This window comes from Microcebus murinus, chromosome 2, assembly GCF_040939455.1.
Source record: "Microcebus murinus isolate Inina chromosome 2, M.murinus_Inina_mat1.0, whole genome shotgun sequence".
Lineage (NCBI taxonomy): Eukaryota > Metazoa > Chordata > Mammalia > Primates > Cheirogaleidae > Microcebus > Microcebus murinus.
Window position 1 is genome coordinate 68,643,920 of NC_134105.1, and position 22,520 is coordinate 68,666,439.

General features: G+C 33.3%; 1 protein-coding gene across 1 annotated transcript in view; it reads right to left on the reverse strand.

Moving 5' to 3' along the window:
• COL24A1 (collagen type XXIV alpha 1 chain) overlaps window positions 1-22,520 on the reverse strand; it is a 279,723-nt gene that overhangs the window by 50,885 nt on the left and 206,318 nt on the right. The window contains exons 39-46 of the mRNA XM_076010342.1: window positions 19,862-19,915; window positions 19,557-19,610; window positions 18,724-18,780; window positions 16,727-16,780; window positions 12,049-12,102; window positions 11,893-11,946; window positions 5,318-5,371; window positions 4,063-4,170 (exon numbers count right to left, since the gene is read on the reverse strand). Of these exons, the coding sequence (XP_075866457.1) occupies window positions 4,063-4,170; window positions 5,318-5,371; window positions 11,893-11,946; window positions 12,049-12,102; window positions 16,727-16,780; window positions 18,724-18,780; window positions 19,557-19,610; window positions 19,862-19,915 (489 nt within the window). The remainder of the gene's footprint in view (window positions 1-4,062; window positions 4,171-5,317; window positions 5,372-11,892; window positions 11,947-12,048; window positions 12,103-16,726; window positions 16,781-18,723; window positions 18,781-19,556; window positions 19,611-19,861; window positions 19,916-22,520) is intronic.

The window sequence follows — 22,520 nt, forward strand, 5'->3', positions numbered from 1 at the left end:
CTGTCTATTATAAACAGAATCCACTGAATCATAAAATTGGATGTGTACCCCAGCATTCTACTCTTAAATGGAAATGGCATATATTGAGACTAGTCCCTAGGAGGTCCAGAAAACACAGAAAAATTGCAAAGGCAGCCAATTCAAATTTCCATGATACTTATTTCTATTGTTTGATATGGCTACATCAGCCTTCCTAGAGAATTTACCAGTTAATGGAGGAGAAAAAAAGATCAGGCCTGATTTATGGATAGATCTGCATTGATTGTCAACATCAACCAGAAGTGGATGCTGCTGTATTAAAGCTAGAAAGATATTGGTATATCACTCTTTCCAGTGGGCAGAACTTGGGGCAATATACATAGTTGGACAGAGAGATGACTTGGAATACAGATCTACACTAATTCAGAGAGCAGAGGCTAACAGGTTGACCAGTTGACCAGGCATTTCACAATGATAATATTAAAAAATTAATGGTGAGTATGTCTGAGGAAGATGCATTTAGATAGACCTCTGAAAATGGAGTCAATGTAAAGATAATTATATTCCATGTAAATATTTACCAGAGAGCATCTTCTATAGAGTAGGCTTTCAATAATCAGGTAAACAAAATGTACCTTTAATAGTTGTCAGTTAGCCTTTTCCTATAGTAATTATGGTGTTTGTTCAAGGGGCCCAAAGGCACAAATCTAATAATGTGAACTTTTCTTCACCAAGGCTGATTTGGCTACCACCCTTGGTGATTGCCAAACCTGCCAAAAATAGAGGTCAACACTGAGCTCCCAACATAGCAATGCTCTCTGAGGCTATCATTTGGAGCTAGCTGCTATTGTCCTCATAGGGGTAGAGACATATTCTAGATATAAATTTGCTGCTCCTACTGAAAGTACTTCTGGTAGTTAAAATGTAGTTCATACATAGCATGAAGAATTATACATCAGTTAGGAGAGACAGAGCTGATGTACCTATAGCAATATGAATGAATCTTAGAAACCTAGTGCTCTGTGAAAAAGCAGAATGGCTTAATATTATTCCCATAACTAAAGGTGAATTTATAAACAAAGTATGTTTTTGGAAGAACACATTCAGATAATATTATACATTAAAATACATAAAATAATTGGCTATTTTAGGGAGAGAGGAATGAGGGGGGGGATTAAAGGAAATCAGTCAAAGACTAGGTACATGTAAAATCTGAGGGCTAATATGCCATAAATTCATTAACATGATTAGCCTAACAACCTGTACATAGGGTAAAAGACAATGAGAGGGGGTGAAAATGCTTAAAAAATAAAAAAGCAAAAGTTGAAAGATCTTTTTTTCTTTCTCTTCTGGCATCTGGGATTCTGGCAGGTGGCTTAGCTCAAATTACTGCACACTCTCATTTAGGTCTCTAAATTTTGAGGAAGTTGCATGAAGATGCATGCATGACAGTTTAGAAATTACATACAGTGCAGTAGAACTAGCACTGAGAGTCCAATGGTGGCAGTGTCAACTGGTGCCACTGACATTGGTGGCATCCTAATTAGACTGCTCCTTGCCTGCAGTGTCTTGTAACAAATATTCCTTAATTTCAGACTGGTTTCTGATCCTCGATATTCAGCTTTTTTGATGATTGTGTAAGCTACCCAGTTTTCCACTTAAGTTATTAGTCAGAGATGATTTTTGCTGTTTGCAATCAAACAGCTCTAGCTAATACCCCAAAGTCCTAATTGGGTTTTGGAATGCAAATAGTCTCATCATCTGGCCTTATGTCCCCTTCATTCTTGTCTATTTTAGATAAACTGGTGTTTGACTTCATGCATAATCTTTTGCATAATGTATAATTCTACACAGCCAATAAAACTAGTGTGACAGATTCTAGGAATAAGGCTTAGAGTGGCTTTGAATGGAATCAGCACCTTATTTGCATTAATTTAGTGTTTTCTGTGTTGGCTCTACTTAGCCATTAAATTATTGTCCTTTAATTATTACTTCACTATTGAAGTATCATGTAGAGTTGTTAGAAAATGTCTACTTCCTTGCTAGAAACTATTAACAGAAGCAGACAACAATCAGTTGCCATATTGCAGTTTTTATGCACTAGAGAACAGTTCATAATTTTATAATCCATATCAATGTTTTCATTCCATGGAATTTTTAGTCCTTCCTATGGGATCTTTAGGTATCACATATTGCCAGAAAGAAGTAGTTTATCACAATGAACTATTAAATGACCTGACATAAAAAATAATTGATGACTAATGTTTTGGTGGATACCTCATATACCAAATATCTTGTATTCTTGATAAACATATATGTAGGATACTGGTTTCTATTATACATATCTGTAAGGAATATCTAAATTAGTAGTATTTTGGCCTGAGAAAAAACAACTTCCTATTCCTATTAATTAAATAATAAGTTAACTATTACTAATATATTAATGAAGTAATTAAATTTATTTGCCATGATTAATATTTATAATTCACTTTTTCCATTTTTTTTGACTGACAAATAATATTTATATATATTCGTGGGGCACCTAGTGATACTTTGATACATATGATGTATAGTGATCAGATTGGGATAATTAGCATATCCATCATCTCAAACATTTGTCATTTCTTTGGTTAACATTCAATATCATCCTTCTATCTATTTGTAATTATATATTATTGTTAACTATAGTCACCGCTGGGCCCATTCACATATATGCTATCTCTATGATTAACTTATATGTAGCAGCAAGAAACATGACATTTTCAAATGCAGTTTTGCTTGTTTGAACTAAAAGATGCACTATCACATTTCTCAGTAAAATTTAATCTACAAAAATGCAGAACTTCAGACGAATTCAAAGGTTTTACTGTTATATTTCTATAATTTCACAATCTCATTATAACACTATCAAATGGTGAGTCAGGAGAGTAACACGAAGATTCAGGCTCAGTGCACGAGCTTCCATTAAGCCCGTGCTCTCAAATGAAAGTACTCTTTTAATCAGACTGATACTACGGGCAGAAGGCTAAAAAAATGCCTATTTTAATTAAAACCTCAGCCTGGCTGTCAAAGTTTTCTAGGCCTTAACCTGATGCTCTGAAGTTCTGACATTCTTCTTCCAACACAAATAGAAACCATGTTAAGAATCCTTAAAAATATTCATCTTTTCAGATAGACTCTTACTAGATATTTATTTCTGAAATAATTAAATTGGTTAGGTCATAATTTCATAGTTATTTTTTTCAATAAATGAGATAACTCACCATAGTGCAAAAGAATATTAAGTTGGGTTTGGGTTTAGGTATGGCATCATACTAGATTTGAATAAACAACTAGGACTGATTTATTATTAAAGAACAACAAATCAACAGATAACCATATCCAAATAGCAAAATAGAAAAGGATAAATTTTACTGTGTTTTAAAAGTATGTGGTTAATTCTTCTTCTAATGTTTCAAGTGAAAACAACCTGGGATAACAAAGTATCTAGAATGGGATGATATTATGGAAGGAAAGAGGGAAAATCACTAAGTAAAGAAAAAAATATGATTTTTAAATTTCTGCTCAAATAAATAATATAGAAATTTGCATAAAAAGAAGAGTGAATCTATAATGTTGCATCATCACTAGATGGACACAGAAAAAATATTCATATAATTCTTGTAAAATATTGATCTATGAAAGTAAAAGGAAAATTATTTTTGACAGAACCTATCTGGAGTTACTGTCAAGACCAAAATGTTCCAAAAGAGGCGCAAAACCTTTGATGGGTTCACAGCACAGCCATGTAATGTAGCCCCTACAATTTTACTTCTTTATAGTCCTTCTTTATAAGCTTTTATATGTATAAAATGGAATAAATTATTAATACTATAGGTTATTAGATATAAAATACTCAAGAGAATGTACCCATTGCCATTCCCTGGAAATCATAAATACAGTTCCAAAATAACTATTAAAGAAATGATTGGCTTAATCTAAGCCAATACCAAAGCTATGAAAGACAGCAGAAATATGCATGGTCTAGCAAGAAGACACTTATGCATAAGAAATAAAGAGCAAAGAGATATTCACACTACTCACAGGAAGTCCCTGTTTTCCTGGTAGCCCAACTTTTCCAGGGTTTCCTGAAATGCCATCTGCTCCATGATATCCTTGCATGCCTTTTGGTCCAGGTAGGCCTGGAAATCCCTTGATAATTAAAAGTTACTTGGATTATAGAGAGATGCTAGACATGTTTAAATGACAAATACCTTTTTTATTTATTAAGGGGAGGGAGTTTACATTTTTATACTTTGTCCTAGGACAAATTTTTCTCTGTTCCCTGTATTCCTTAATGATTTACTATTTGGATTCAACAGATACCTGTCTTTAAAAGTTCCCTAAACAAAGATGCTAAGATAATTGGCAAGTTACTGTGTAACTTTTTGAGCCTTCACATAATTCTCTGGTATTTCTCATTGTGCCAGCCAATCCTTTATACAGCTGTGGAGAAAAGATCAGCTATATGCACCTGTCAGCTAGGATACAAGCTGTCATTCACCATCTGTAAAACCTTTTATTGTGTTATTTTTCCAAGAAACAAATTATGGCTCTTTTTGTTGCTACTTTGAAGCAGATAATCATATGACTGAAGAAAGATCTCAACATTTTGATTTTACTGTTGGGAAACTGAATTTTATCTGTAAGAATCTCTAATCCGAATGTGCTAATAATTTACATTCATTTTCTCTAATTTTTTGAACCAACACAGGCCATCCAAAGTAGGTATCTAAGCCTTGACTAGGGGACACCAACAGGAAGTCTTTGCTAACAAGTCAGTCAACACATATATGCCTGGTCAGAGAAGGAAACTGATGACTAAGGTAAAATCAATCTTGCTGTGATGAAAGGATTTTATAAAAAGTTTCTAATTACTTTTTGTTCTATTTGCCAGGAGAATGAGAGGCTGAGTCCTCCAATTAAAATTCTAGCTCATGTCTTTTTCATTTTGCTTGAGGATCTCTGACCTTTATCACTATTCACTTATTCATGATTTCAAGTTCCCTGTTTTTCAGTGGTTCACTGTCAGAGAGAAGGATGAGTCCACAGGAAGGGCTCCATAACACGCGAAAATAGCATCCTTCAATTGCAGGGACTTATATTTAAACAGCAAGTTTGGTTTTAAGATAATAGTCACATTTTGTTCCCTCTGTGTTCCAGGATGGGCTTAAACATTTTTTTTTCAAGACAAATTGATTTTATCCAATATGACATAACTGGCCCCAAACATTTTGCTTGCTAAAATTGCCAATTCTATTTAGAAAAGCAAGAAAGATGAAAGATGTCTGTTACTTACAGGAATTCCAGGCTTCCCGGAAGGACCAGGAGCTCCTTTTTTCCCTTGTTGACCCTAAAAAATGGGAAGCACAGTTATCAATGGACTCTAATAAATTTACTTAAACCGAAGCCATAGAAAAGAATACTGGGACCTGGATCTTGTGCCACTATCTAGTTGTGTATCATTGGGATTGCCATTTACCTCCTGGGAGTCACCTTCATCTGAAAATGAGACAATTTGATTAGCTTATCTATAAATTTCCTTCTACCTCCAAATTCTATAATTTTATAATTTAAATCATAGCTCTAAAAGGGAACTGAATATATTATTTAATAAATTTCCTGACTTTCAGGAATGGCCTTTGTCTCCTTCTGAAAGTGGCTAAATACTTAATTCAGTAAACATTTATTGAGTATCATGTATCAGGGATCTTATTATGTGCTAGAAATGCAAAGGCAAATTTCCTGCTTGCAAGGCACTTGCAGTGTAGTGAGGGATATGAACCGATAGCCTAAAAATATGTTTCTCTGGAAGCTCAGAGAACAACATACTTGTGACTCAAGGAAGAGATATTTATTTCCCACGGAACTGTTTGTTTTTCCATGTGAGATGTCTTAAATCATAATTGATTCAGCAGTAACTGGTCTGCCAGGCTAGTTAGGAACTTTGCCTTTGCAAATCATGCCCTTGTTCTGATGACATCCTGAAAGTATTTTAAGAAGAAAAATGTGGAAAAGGTGACCTGGTTCACAAGTAAGAAAAAGAATCATATTGTCATTACCAGACACATTTCTGAGAAATCATCAGAAGTTCTCACAAACAGGATAATTCCACCAAAATGGGATGTTAAGTTATTCAAATATGAAGACAAATAGTACTAAAGATTCAACTGAATAAAAACAACAAAAGAAGCAACTTCAGAAGATGTTACATTTTCTGAAAATGAGCTTAAACATTTTAAGAAGAAATAGCATATGCTGCCACAGACAAAAATAACATTTTCTGTAAAAGATAAAAATCCAACTTTGTTAGAATTTGATACTGGGAAGATATATGGATCAAGGGTTCTATCTCCAACTCTCAAAATTATTATTTTTTTTTATTTTGGCATATTATGGGGGTACAGATTTTAAGGTTTCAATAAATGCCCAATTCCCCCCTTCCCCCCAAAAGTCTGAGTCTCCATCATGACCATCCCCTAGATGGTGCACATCTCACTCATTATGTATGTATATACCCGCCCCCCTCCCTCAAAATTATTTTATAATACTTATTGTAAAAGTCACTAATGCAAAGTCTTTCTAAAGGTGAGGAAACCAGAAAATGGGACAGTTGGTGACCTGGATTTAATTGAAGTATATATAAGTTCTGGAACATATGATCCTATAGTAAAATATGTCTTTCAGAACACAATAAAAAGTAAAATAAGCAAATAATATTATTTTAAATAGTTAAAAAAGGTCTGATTTCAGTCAGCATGAATAGCACTAATTAAATAGCATATAAATGATGATAATATTTAAATGTTAACCAGTGTTGTTTTTTCTTCACAATAATGCAAACAGGTATATCTCTGTTCTACATTTTTGATTTTCAAAATAGACTTTTCCTTGGCTTATGAATTTCAAAATAGTCTAGTGAAACTCATGATGAGGGTAATGTATTTTCAGTTTCAAAATCATTCTTTTCAAATACAAAGGCCTGACTCTTAAATATTAAAAAGTCTATCTTTGAGTATCAAAAACCAACTTATAAATAACTCAAGTCATAAAATTTATGCCATAAATAATAGATTTAGAATAATAATAATAATGAAAGAAACTTTTCCTATATAAGGGGATATAAAGATCTTCAAGTTAGGGAAAGAGAAGAGGAGGAGTAGAAGAGAAACAAGACTGTTGGATGCTGACAGGGATTTCTGAGGATCTTTGCCCTGTCCTGCTCTCTATTTCTGGGGTGAATAAAATCACTAATACTCCAGGTTTGGGTTTCTGGGCACAGAGATGTTGCCTAAGTCCACAGAAGGTACACTGAATGTCAGCAATAAAGTAGAAATTTCTGCATGAGATACATAGGACAGTGGGCTTAAGAAAATTTATTTGAGTCCCCCAGTTGCCCTGCATGGTGTGGGGAGCAGCAGAATGTTATTTCCATGTGGCCAAGAAAAGAAGAATAAGGCCCTGAGAGTCTTGAGGAGGCCTTGCACTTGAGATGAGAAAATAGCTGTACATGCCAGCATAGGTCAAAGAACCTCTGCCAGGAGGGCTAAGGTAGATCCCAACATGGTGGAATGATGGTAACTGGGTGCCAAAAAGGATGATTGCATTTCAGTGGATGCCAGTGTGAATAGATGATGACCAAAGACTAAACCCACTTCCCACTCCCCTTCCCTACCACTACCGCCCAGATTGTAACTGCAAACTCGAAAGCAGTGAATGGGGAAAACTCTAAATCAAATGCAAGGTACTTGAGTGGATGGAGTTAAAGGCAGTCAGTTGATTAGATTTCCACCAATTAGGATCCCACCACAAGGAAGGATGGGCAGTCCAGACAGATGTTGTTTTATAAAGAACATAAACAAAGATATATTTTTATTATGATATACCATACATATATACATCTTAATCCAACCATTCAAATAACAAAATAAAAACAAAGAGATTTACATATTATCACAAATCAATTACATTTTTGGGTGACCATTTTGTCAGAAATTATTTCCAAAAAAGTTAAATATTGTGTCTTGAAATCTACATCTATTGGGCTATCATCATGAAAACTAGAAAGTTATTCAGACTTGGATAGGCATCAGGAAGCAGCAGCTCACAACAGAATAACACTAAAGAAAAATGATGAATATGAAAAATATTTTAACAGTATATTTTGTTAATTATAGTAGAAGAATAATGGCTAGAGCTATCAACTGAACACTAGAAATGTTTAACAAGTAAGACTACGTTCTCTGCTGTTCTTACACTTTTGATACAGGAAAGATTTCCTTTTGCAATTATTGTAACCATAACTAAAAGAACATAGGACAGCTAGAAAAACCATAGTCCTACTATGGAGGTTTTAAATACATATGATTACCTAAGTATAGAACACTGTAACCTGTTATGAACTGAATGTTTCAGTGCCCCCAAATTCATATGCTTAAATCCTAAAACTAATGGTAATGTTTAATGGTATTAGAAGGTGAGACCTTTGGGAGCTAATGAGGTCATGAAGGTGGAGCCTGCATGAATGGGATTAGTGCCTTTATGAAAGGGAGCCTAGAGAGCTCTTTCACGCTCTTTCAGTCATGATGTGAGGATACAATGAGAAGCCTGCAGTCTGCAACATGGAGAAGGACCCTTACAGAACCTAACCATGTGGTACCCTATCTTGGACTTTCAGCCTCCAGAACCTTGAAAAACAAATTTCTGTTGTTTTTAAACTACCTAATCTATAGTACTTTGTTATAGCAGCTTGAACTGACTAAGACAGTGCCTTTTTGAATTTGTGCATTTTAAAAAACCCTCAAAGTTGGAATTACTGGATAGTCTTATAACTAAACCAAGAGCTAAACATTACTAAACATTAATCCTATACAGAGGTGGTCTGTTCAGTAGGAAATTACAGACTGGACCAAAGGCAAAGAAAATATGTTGTCATAAAAGGTGCGAGTAGATGATTGATTGAGTTGGTACCATAAGGAGGAAAAAGAAGTCAATTTTCAACCAATCCCCCAAATTCAAATACGGTAAAGGTAGAAGTATTCTATGCTACTGTCAAACTTAACTTAGTCATATTATTTTATTTAAATATAAGTACCTCATAAATAAATGAACAGATTTTTCTGTTCTCATAATAGGAAAGGCAAATGAATTTTATTTAGAGTACATATAAAATTGTGCTTTCTCTTTTGCCTTGCTAGCACTGAAAAATAGAGTAGCCCATTTGAAATCAGATTCATTCAAAGAGTCTTATGTTCAGACTACTAGATAAAGTAGTCTAGTTCTTTTGATAAGGGGCATTTTAAAATATACCATGCTAGTCCAAACTCTTGTCTGTTTGTTTTATTTAAATGAAGCTGAAGGACAGTTATTGCAATACTTTGCTGGTTTTAACTTCTTTTCAGAGAGCAGCTTTATAAAGCAAACATAGATTTAGAGCGTTAAGCAAGAAGTATTCTCTTTAACTAAGAAATTTCAATTCACTAAAATCTGGAATTTAGTTTTGGGAGATTTTGGCTTGAGTCTGGGTCTTTGAAAGCCATTATAGGACAGTTCACTCATATTTGCATTACAAAAGTCTTTTTGAAAATGTAGTGGTTCTGTAATTGGTTTTGACTTGCTCTAACTTTTTCTTTATAGGTGCCCAATGAATGAATTAGTTGGTTTAGTAAAATCAATTATATTTAATTTAACTTATAAAATATTTAAAAATAATAGAAGGCTTTTATATAATAATAGGAGCCAAGAAATAGTTTCTAGTGTTGGTTCTGCTGCTAACTAGTTCTGTGATTTTAGGTAACTCATAATCTCCCTGGGATTTAAATTTCTCCAACTGAAAAATGAGAGGGTTATTCAGATGATTTTAAAGGGCCATTTCCAAAAAATTAAAGCTTTGCAAAAACAAGATGATAGCAATTGGACAGGGCTCACCTGGCCACTGAAGGTGTCCCTAGTGAATCATACACAGTCAATGGTTTCTCTTGTAGCAATTAACACTATTTCAAATTCTAAGAGGCTTTTTAATATGTGCTTGGATTGTTTGCCAGCATTGACCAAAGTAGGAAAGAACTAGTTCCCTTGAATGATACAGAATTTTAACTATGACTTCTTAGCACTTTTCAGCTCTAACACCGAGGGACAGCTGACCATGTAGGCTGGAGAGGCAGTTGTCTAGTAAGAGTATTTGATTTTCATTAGCATAATTTTAACATATATAAGCATCAGAAAATTTCTTCCTCCTGATATATATCAAAAAGGAAAAACAAAATTTGCAAATATTAAAGTATTAATTGTAAAAAATTAGACATTTTAGGATCAAACCTTGGAGAACACTTGGATTCTCAGACACTTAATACAAACATAAGGAAGCAGCCTGACAGCCGTACAAGTGCTCTAGGTTCACAGTTTTTTCCATGACTTTTTCTAATTTGTATACTAAAAATTCTAAATAAATGTGGCAACTATTTTATTTCTCTACATGTTTTCTTGTTCAGGCTTGCCTCACATGGAATATTTTTATTTCTTATTTCTTAATGAACCTGACAGGAAGTTACTGAGTAGATGCCAAGACTATTCAAAATGGCTGCTAGGTGAATGAATGCCTATTAATATATCTGATTCCACTTCATTTTATTATTTACTGCCACCAAGTGGGAGACACAAGTATGGTTGAAGACTAATCAATAAATTAGGAGAAACATGATCTCAAATTCATTACATTTAACCCATCCTAATCTAATTTATTATTAAACTACAGTGCATTTTCTTAAGAATTTCATTTAAAATCAATAGCACATCAGAAAGCCATGCAAAGCAGGACAACAATTAACTGGAGGTGCAAATGACAAAGTTGGTTACTAAGTTACTAAGGCTGAGGCAATGTTTATCAGTGCATAGGAAAAGAGAAGGCTACATTCAATAAACCAACAGAGTTTTCATTTGCTTGAAAATAAATACCTAATTTTTCTTAAGGAAAAATGTCTTTTAAACTAATTATGAGTCTGTGTCTCATCCGCAAATTACTATCTCCACCCTTACCCTGTGACAAAGATTCTTTGCTTGGCCAGACTTTAGTCAGGCTCCCAAACCTTCTCTTAGGCTCATCTGTGTACTTCCTTGTAAAATCCAGTTTTAGCAAAGAACCCTGCTACATTAGTTTAGCAAGAACTCCCACCCTTGATACTTGATCACTCTCGATATCTGATATTTAATCCTCTACCATTCCCCAGGTGATGTCTGATCACCCTGTCCTGTCTTCAACAAGAATCTTGTTAGGTTGGTTTAACCAGAATTTCCCTTATCCATGATGTTTTCTCTGAGCAATTTTCTATTCATTGATACCTGTTCTGCTCCTAGGCTATAAATTGCCACTTGCCCACTGCTATATTCGGATTTGAGCCCAGTCTCTCTTTCCCACTGCAAAATTCCATTGCAGTGATCTCAGTACCTATTACAATAGTCCTGAATATTATCTTGCTTTAACAAATACCATTGGATAATTTTTTTCTTTAACATCTTCTACAACAACTATATAGGTTTGATTGATATGCTTTTCTCTACAATGCTGTTTTTAAGACTTGTTGGTATTTCTGTTTGAAACCTCAAGAAGAGACTGAGTTTGGGAAAATGTTAGGCAATTTTCACGAAGCCAGAATAGGCTGGTGGTAAAGGAAAATTTGGATAACAGTAAAAGCATATGAATCAACCAATAATTATGTTTTAGTACAATTACTGATAAGCACTTTATTTAGAGGCCTAAAGCAATCATCTCTTTTCTGGAGGGATGAATGATCATTTGAATTACAATAGAAATTCCTTATGCCCCTACTGTTTAAGCTAACAGTAAATTTCAAATTGTCTTAAAGAATTTTAACTTACTTCAGATCCTCTTTCTCCTTTTAGTCCTTGTTCACCCTGATCACCTGGCTCGCCCTTTAATTGGAACCAAAATAGAAATCATATATGAAGCAGAGAATAAATAAGTTATATCAATATTAAAATGCCAGAATTACAAAGAATGTTTTCAAAACATACTGGGGGCCCTTGTTGTCCAATGGTACCTCTTAATCCTGGTACACCCACATGACCCTAGGAATGGAAAAGATTATATTATTAGAGTAAGCAGAGACATAATTTAAAAGAATAGGATACTATTACTTAAAATGTTAGCAAAGTGTTGCAAAACTCAATTTAAATATCATAGAGATTATGATTCTTCTTGGAAATAGGATACGACATAATAGCTGCTGGATATTATGATGATTGAGAACATGTATAAAGTAGGATTTTTTTTCTTTTTTAATATGAGTTAATGTAATGAGTTGAATGGTGGCCTCCCAAAAGATGTGTCTCTGTCCTAATTCCCAGAATCTGTGAATGTGACCTTATTTGGAAAAAGGGTCTTTGCATATATTATTAAGTTAAGGATCTCAAGATGAGATTATTCTATATTATCAACATGGGCCATAAATCTCACAGAGGGGGCCTTATAAGAGACATAGACTTATAAGACTTATAAGAGACTGACACAAACGACAGAGGAGAAGGCCAGAGGCAGAGATTGGAGTGATATAGCCACAAGGAATGCTGACAATCACCAGAAATGGGAAGAGACAGGGAAGGATTCTCCCTTAGTGTCTCTAGGAGTGTGATCTCACTGACACTTTGATTTTGAATTTTTGGTTTCTAGAACTGAGAATAAATTTCTGTTGTTTTAAGCCACCCATTTTGTGGTAGTTTGTTACAGTAGCCTCAGAAAACTAATACAGTCAGTAACCAAAGGAATAAAGAGCTTGAGGATAAATCTATTTTTTTCAACTTATTCCTCCTATGAAAGTATACTATGGTCTCCACATTTACAAATTAAGTTCACAGTTGCTTGGATAGTAGATTTACTGGGCTGAAGATTGGGAGTGGTTACTATATAAAATATCAAATGGCTTTGACATTCACTAATCTGTCATCACCTTAGCTCTCCTAAGAAGGAATGCTGACCTACCACATTTCCCTTTTCAAGTGTGTAAACAGAAACTAGCAACAACTCAGGAGCATGTCAGGTGAGAGTTAGGCAGGAAGAATTCCACATATAATCTCTTTATCCCTTTCCCTGCTCTTCACTCAGATTTCTTTCTTCCTACTTTCTGTATATTACAGAAAGAATGCCTTTGGAAAGACAGTTTTCCTCTCCTTTTCCTGGGCTAGGCAGAGACAGGATTGCATATATAGGCTAACAATATTTATTTTCATAGGAAGGTCAATCGAAGTCTTCTTTATTTGCATTCTGTGAGGCAAATGTTTATGGTTTTACGTTTCAACTTCCAGAGGAAGGAAATGAATCCTGTTATAGGCAGCGAACAGTGGCAAGAGAGAAAGGCTAGTTTGGAAAGCTTTCTGTATAGCACATGGCCACATTAAAGAGAAAATCATTACCGCATATGACCCTTAGCAAAACATGAGCAAAGTCAGCAGATAACAGAATCAGGTCAATTAAGACGGAACCTGGTACAAGTAAATATGACAACTCGTAGGTCACTTATCAAACAGGATTCAGGAGAGAAGTGGCTGGTGAAAAGTTGGAGTTGTAAAGTGAAGTCAGAGTGAGCATACGAGCAAACTATAAAACTTAGAACTATCATGGCAAATTATGGCTTTGCTACGACCCTGTCTTTAGTTTTACAGAGATTTTTTCAGAACGATCATAGCCAGCTCCTCTCTTGGCTTTGTGAAGTTTGAATGCAAATCTCACCAAGACGTATCTGCTTTCTAGGAGTTTCACTACAGTTACTCTGGTCTAATATATCCCAATAAAAATTAACAATGACCATTTTTCTGTAGTGGTAAAAATTGAATATGCTATGGTAAATGTTATTATAAAGTAATGTAGAAAAGGTTATGGATAGATGGAATTTGCTGGATAATATTAGTGATGGGGTGAGTTGAATGGCAAAAGGAAGCTTGGAGAGGATTTTATAAAGGAAGTGATGATAAGCTCAGTCTTGAAGGGTGGGTGGTCCAAGTGGTTAAGTGAGGACATTTTGGCAGAAGGAATAAGGTGGGAAATAGAGGTTCATCTGACAGAACACGCTAAGCAGAGTATGGATCAGAGAGAGCTGTGACTAGGGACAGGGAGTCTAGTTAGGAAGCTATGAAAATTATTCAGACAAAAAATGATGAAAGCCTAGAATAAAGTAGGGCAAAGTGGCTACATTCCAGAAATATTTAAGAATCAAAAGAGCTGACCAATTGAATGTGAAAGATAACTGTGAGTTGAGGGGGCGGAGGCACTGAAAGGGAGGGAGAGACAGAGAGAAGAGAGAATTCATTTACTGGCTTGGACATCCCAGTGGGTGGTGGTATTATTCACTGAAATGAGGATATAATCAGAGGATGATCAGGATAAATTTATAAAGGATGAGATACTATCTATGGTTTGGGACATACTGAGTTTGAAGTGTCCATGATGATGTCCAACAGCTATTTGGATATGTATGACTGATGTTAAGGAGCAAAGGCCAAGTTGGGATTTAGTTATTTTATTGTGTGTAAAAAATTCTATGGCCTTTGCCAGACCTAAGTAAAAAGGAGTTTGAGATATAGTATAATTTATTTAATATATTTCTGGAAATTTGTTTTGTATACGTTTAGCTTGACTTAATCTTGGGTATCCATGTGTTTCTGTTCATACCTTTAAAAAGTGGATGTTGACAGGATAATGCTTATTCCCTCCATGTCTCTGGCTCTTTCAAGCCTAAAAATATTTATCTCCACCTATGTAATGTATAGTTTTGCAGGATGACAGTCATAATTGTTTTTCCTTTTATTTTTAGTTGACATGTCATAATTGTACATATTTTACAGCTATGATTTACTATGTCTATTTTATAGTGATTAAATGTTCTTATTCTATATATCTCACATATGTCCCCAGGGGCAGGGACTGTGTTTTGGGTGTTATATATGGTACCTAGCTCTACTTCTGGCCTATGGCAGACATGCAATACATGATGAATGACCAAGACAGAATTTGTAGAAATTTTATCATACATAATACATAAAGTGTGACAGTATATATAAGTATTTGTTAATAATAATAAGCAAGACATTTGACTTTTGTCATTCTAAGTTTTTTTAAATACAAAAAGAACAAAGAATAGTGAGAAGAATTTTAAAAATTTCTAATAGTTCACAACCAAAAGAAGCAAAATATGCATTATCCATTCCATTTTTCTCCTGTACAGTATAATCATGAGTTCACCACAGCTGTAAAGATGTTTGTGACTGTAAAAGTATTTTTAAAAAGCTTAAGCATTACTCAACTATAAAAGAGAATGAAGTATTGATACATTCTACAATACAGATGAACCTCTAAAACATTATGCTAAATGAAAGAAGCCAGACACAAAAGGCTACATATTAGATGACTCCATTCATATGAAATATCCAGAATACATAAATCCATAGAAACATAAAAAATAGTGGTTGCCAGTGGCTGGAAGAAAGGAATAGAGAGTGCTTAATAGGAATGGGGCTACCTTTTGGAAGTGATAAAAATGTTCTGGAACATTTTCTAGAACACTGGATCTAGATAGTGATTCAGAGAGATGTATCAAATCAATTAACCCATAAATTCATTACTTGAAGCCTAGTATGCATAGGGATCATAATTAGTTACTGTACAAGAAAGAAAGAAGTCACATTCACACTGGGGAGTTAAGACATTTGCTCATTAAAGAACAATTAGCAAAGTAAAGTTAGCAACAGAAGATGGTAAAACATTTGTGTAGAACGACTTAGATAAGCAATAATATTATAGGACTACAGAAGAGGGCAAGATTACTGCTAGAGTCAGAAGAAAAAGGAGTTTGAATGAAATTATAAAGGACAGATAGGATTTATGTAAATAAACATTACATAATTTTGTAGGTGGTCAGAGAATGTTATGAGGGAAGGAATAAGACAGGAACTATAGGCACAGAGTTAGCAGATGACCATTTTGTTTAGCAACTGACACTGTAAATAGTGAGGGAAAAGATACAAGGCAGGGATACAGAACATCCTCAATGCAAATGTGATTCTAAAAAATAACACTGAATAAGTTCTACACATAGTCTCATATATTTGTAGTTGATTAAGTTGGTCTTATAAATCCTTCTAAGGAATGGAAGAGAGTAAGAACTGACTTAAATCTTGAGAGTATAATGGCATTTATCCACCCATCTGACAACTCTTTATTGAATTGTTACCATATACCACGAACTTAGTGTTTTAAAAATTGGGAGTATAATGATGAAAAACAGAGACAAGATTTTATTCTCATGGATGTTACATTTTGGTGGAGGAAGATAGACAATAAACAAAGAAACATGTATAAAAAGGTGATAATATAGCACAAAACGTCATAAAGAAAATCAAGTAGTATATCCAAAGTGATGGTTGTAGATCTATTTTAGGGCATTCACAGAAGGTCTCTCAGAAGGTAACATTTTAGCTGAGATCTGAACAATGATGGGGAAAAGCAGCTGTGGGAAGAGACAAAGAATCTGATTCTAGGGAAAAGGAACAGAAAGTAGAACTAGGCTTCTTCTAGGATTAAAAAATAAGGCAGTTCTATTAATAGCTATGTCAATGATGCTTATTTTCATTTGAAATTGAGTAGAACCACAGAGAAGCCTATTGAAATTCAGAAGCAAGGTATATAAGTTGCAGTAATTACCTTATATCCCTCTGCTCCAGGCTCTCCTCTCTCTCCTTGTTCCCCCATTGGACCCTACAGAGACCACACACAAAAACAATCAATTTCACAGCTGGAACTGAGTATTCATGAATGCAGATTTAATGTGGTTTATTCTTTTACCAAAAATATAAAAACTAATGTATAATAAGTTTTTAGTTCCACTAAATAATTTCAAAATATTGAATTTCAGTGATACTAAGAACATCATTAAAATATGCTAAGCATTCAATTATATAAATAGAATTTCATAATGATTCTGCTAGAAAAAATATTGAAGAAATGGAGTCCAATTAAGAAATATAAATTTTAGATAAGTGCAGTATGTTATAAATATGCCAAAATAATGTGCATTTTTATTTAATGTTAAAATGATTGAAAAAATTTAAGCAGGATTGTTCAGCCACTTACTTAATTCCATTAATTATATAAGATTATATTTAAATGATCTTTCACAAAGTATTTAATAGTTCATCCCACTTCATCATTCTTCATCAAAATTTCTATTATTGATCCTTTAACCTGTGGAATTTTTAATTCTCAAGGCATAAATTAACCTAATAAAACTGTACTTCTTAACTTTAATATTTAAGGCAGAAACTAGCCCAATAAACTCATACCTACAAATTTTTTTCTAAACATTTCTAATACAAAATCTTTTTTATGATAAATTGTTCAAATTATCAACACTAAAATGAACTTGAAATATCAGTTATTGCATATTAGGACCTATTGTCTGAACAGAAACTTAAATTGACATTAGTTGGCAAAATAGAGTTTATTATGGAGCACTAATTGATAAATTTTAACTTACTCCTATGTGGATGAAGTTAATAGACATAATATAAATACAACAATCTCTGACTTTGCTTTAATTATTTAGATTATTCTTGGTTTAAATTTCATGCCTGTACCATATCTACTGTATAAAAAACTACCATTGTTGTGTGAGATTTTTAATAGATTTATTATAGTTTAGCTGACATTCTTTAATTCTGGCATACCTGAATCTGGACTAAACAAGCACTGCTATATTCCTTTTGCCAATTTTTTCCCATTTGATTTTAAATTTTTACATTGTTTCCATATACGTCCCTCTCTTAGTGGTTTAGAGAGACTAGAATATATTTGATAATGAAACTTATGTATTCATTCAGACAAATTCATCTCTATATAAGATGGCTTGATTTAATCAGAAAAAGTTTAGAATATTTCCTTTTTCTCAAAGTATAATTTTTAATCATCTCCAAAAAATGAAATCAAAATATCAGGAATGACTACATATTCTGATCCTTGTGCCTTAGAATTCTTTTATCCTATATGATACTATGTGAAAAATGGAAAATATAACCAATTATATTTATTTCTGTGAACTAAGAATTTTGTTTTACCCATTTAATTTACATATGTTCTTTAGACAGTGTTATAGGCAAACATGAATATAGAGACAATTATTCAGATAATCAAAGCTATAATAGCTACTTTTCAAAAACCATGGTTACAGTTAGCCTTTAAAATGCTTAATTATAAGACAATTGATCAGTGATCTTTAAAGGTTATTGGTTCTAATAAGTGGCTAGAAGGTCTTGAAATCATCTGACAACTGTGTGCAAGATGTTATAAAAAGTATATAAATCAGACAGAAATAAACCTGAACTTGATAATTAAAGAAATATCTACCCTATATAATTTTTTTATAATCTCTGTAAAACTTGTTATGACTCATTCAGTGCTGAAAGTTAGATTTGGGTAGTCACTATATTAAACCTATTTATTATGTTAAGGATCTTGAACTGCATATTTTTTATATCCAACACTTTTACATCACTTAGATTTTGAGACCACAAATACTGTTCTCCTATCAAACTATGTGATAAAACTAACAAAACTTCTTGAAAAGATGTGATTGGTATTGTGAATTTATTATACGAACTGCATTTTATCTTGAAAGGTCAAAATAATTTTAGAAAAAGACCTACTGGTTCACCTCGAGGCCCAGGTGGTCCTAGGACTGTACTATCTTCTCCTGGGTAGCCCTAAAATGAAAATAATGATTTATAAACAAAACTAAATTAATAAATCAACCTTCAAAAATACACAGCCTACTACTTTTTAATATGTTAGGAAATAACACAATTTGATTTTATCTCTTTCAAGTGGAAAATTTTTACCTAAGAGACTAAGCATATGATATTTTATACAGAGTTGTAATTTATATAAGATTCTTCTTGGTAGTGTCTGTGTGCTTTAATTACATAAAATACAGCTTAGGGATTTTCTCAAAATGTTGGGTTTTCAATGATATAAATCAAGAGGACTTTTGTAATTATTCCTAAATCATCAAAAAATTTTAATATAAATGAATTGGGTGTGGTAGCAGCTACTCGGGAGGCTGAGGCAGGAAGATCACATGAACCAGGGAATTTGAGTCATCCTGGGCAATAGAGTGAGACTTTGTCTCTAAAAGAAATTTAAAAAATTTGATATTAATATACTGTAATTAGTAATTTAATCTAGAGCCTTACAATCTCTTAATAAGTAATTAATTTTACTTTTACAAAGCTCTACAGATTGCAAAGAACTTTAACATATATTATTTCACCTCAGTCTTGAAAACAGAACATGGAAGATATTTTAATAATTTTTTTAAATTTTAGTAACTTGACATTTATTATTTTTTTCTAGAATTTGTAAAGTTTTCAACTTGAAAAGCACTTCTTTTATTCCTTAAAAATGTTTGCATGTATTCTTTCAGAAAGAATTCACTAATTCAATGTTTTACTTTATGATTAAAAAGCCAGTATATACATACCTTTTCTCCTTTAGGTCCTGGCAATCCAGAGAGTCCTGGCTGACCATGAGGGCCCTACAAAAGGACAAGTAGATATTCTCTAAATCATTTATATATGCTCATAGGCCTTCAAGCCCATGCTATTAGATATTACACTATTCTGAAATGAAAAATAGGGTTCACTCTATAGAAGGATGAAGCCTAAATATGTTAGAAAGGTTTATCAGAAAGATTTCATCGTAATATGTATATTTAGGATATAACCTTTAATATATGTTTTCATGTAAATATGTACTGTATATATTTTTTCAATTAGAAATAGTTACCCTATATCCTGGAATTCCTGGTTCTCCATCAGGTCCCATCAATCCTAAATGTCCCTGAAAAACAAAGTAAATATTAGTGAGAAAGAACATAGACAAATGTTTAAATCATTAAACTTGTACTCCTTCTGTTTAAATTGTTACCTTTAGATTTTTTATGGTTGAAATTCTACCTAGTCTGAAATGGGAAAACAAAAAATAACACCCCAACTTTGTCTTTATTTATCTTCTGAACCAGAAAAGTCCCACAAAAATATCTTTTTGATTTATTTCTGATATGAATATACTTAATCATATTAAAAGAAATACTTTATTCTTAACATGGATGAAGCAGAGCAAAAAAGACAAAAATAAATAAATAAGTAAAAAATATTAAAAGAAATACTTTTGGTTGTCAGAATTCTAATGGTCCCTATCAATTTATTGGAAATGTAGTTTATATATGTCAAAGTTTGTGGTAGATGTGTATCATTGAATATTAGAGTGTGCTGTCCGATGATTTTTGACATTGTCACTATGAGATCCAGGGGAACTCCATACTCATTGTTCATTACAGATGCTTTGATAAATACAGTTTTTATCCTGGTTATAGCTGTTAAAACAGCAATGGTTGACAATTTACGTGTAATAATCACTCTATGATTACTCTCATTATTAGTATTTTATAGATGGGGAAACCATATAGATTAAAGGCTCATCATTAAATGCCCATAACCTACTAAAAAGATGATTCAGACAATTGAAAAAAGCAAAAATAAAGATTCTAAAATGTCCTATATTTGATATTATCAAAAAGATTCCATATCAACTCTTCTATTTGAGTCTCAAAACAAATAGGAGATGAGCAAATTAAGGCACAGAACACATATGTGATTGTCAAAATTCACACTAACTAGGTACTACAACCAGTTTTCTTGATTCTACATGTAGAGTATTTCCCATCTGATCATACTGCTTCACTATATTTTGTGACTCCTAAGAAAGTTGATACTGCAATTATTAACCATTGATCAGTATATTTAGACCCATTTGGTTAAGATCAAGTTTCAGTCTGAATAAAGAACTGTAGAAAATCAATTTTAAAAAATAAGATCTCAGCCATTGTCTAGGTGAATAATTTTGACTAGAATGTAACTACTCAGTTCATGCTAAAACTGAAAATAACATAAGAAAACTTGCTAAAGCTCTCCAAAAAACTAGTGCATATTAGATCAAGATGGGTGAATGACATATATTTATTTCACTATTCCCATGTGGGGAAGGTGACGAGAAAGAGAGAGAGAAGAAAGCTATTTAATTGAATAATAATACTGGAAAACAAGTAAACATCATCAATGGACCAAAATTTTATGATTTGAGACACAAAACTAGGGCTGAACATATGCAAAGAAAAAAAACTGCTGCACATGTGCAAATACATGGTCTCAAGAAAGTTTCAAACTCTGAAATCAAGAGATTAAAGGGGCAGGATAGCATCAGGTTGACTAACTGAGGAAAGGAGTCAAAAGGTCTTCCTATTCCTCTACTTGTGCTGGGTATTTGATAGCAGCAACATTTTCCTGGAAGATAAATGAGTAAATATGGGAACTGTGGCCAGAAAAGCAGGCAAGGTTAAAGGTTGCTACTGACTCTAGAACCAATACAAAAAGTAATAAAATGTGTGATTCATATAGAAAATATGAGTCATGAACCTTAATGTACCTACGAGCATATTTTCAAAATATGTAATCTCTAAAATTAAGTGGGAGAGAAGTCAACACTAATGAAGAGACCTCAATAACTGCTTTCAGAAATCAATAAATCACACTTTGAGAGGCCAAGGTGGGAGGATTGCTTAAGGCTAGGAGTGCAAGACCAGCCTGAGCAACATAGTGAGACTGAGTCTCTACAAAAAATAAGAAAAACTAGCTTATAAAACAGTAACAGAACAGAGAAAACAAAGCACCCAGGTATCATTCAACATGAGGCACAGAACAGTATCTCACATATCAATACACTGAGTGTAAATAGTCTTAATGCTCCACTTAAAAGATATACACTGGCTGAATAGATGAAAAAACAAAACCCAATTATATGCTGTTTCCAAGAAACCCATAAGTCACAAGGATTCTCATAGACTCAAGGTAAAGGGATAGGAAAAAATACTACACATGAATGGAACCAAAAAACAAGCAGGAGTAGCTATTCTTATATCAGATAAAACAGACTTTAAATAAACAATTATAAAAAAAGGTAAAGACAGTTATTATATAATGATGAAGGGAGCAACTCAGCAATGAGATATAACAATGCTAAATACATATGCACCTAACACAGGAGCTCCAAGATTCATAAAGTAAATTTCACTAAATCTAAGCAAAGAAATAAACAGCAGCATCATGATAGCCAGGGACTTCAATACTTCACTGACAGAACTGGACAGATCATTGAGGCAGAAAGTCAACAAAGAAACATGGACTTAAACAGGAATTTAGAAGAGATGGACCTAACTGACATTTACAGAACATTCTGCCCATAAATTACAGAATATGTATTCTTCCCAACAGCACATGGGACATTTTCTAAGACAGATAATTTTTTAGCCCATACAATAAGTCTCAGGAAATTTAGAAAAATTGAAATCATACCATGTGTCTTCTTAAATTACATGGTAATTCCATAA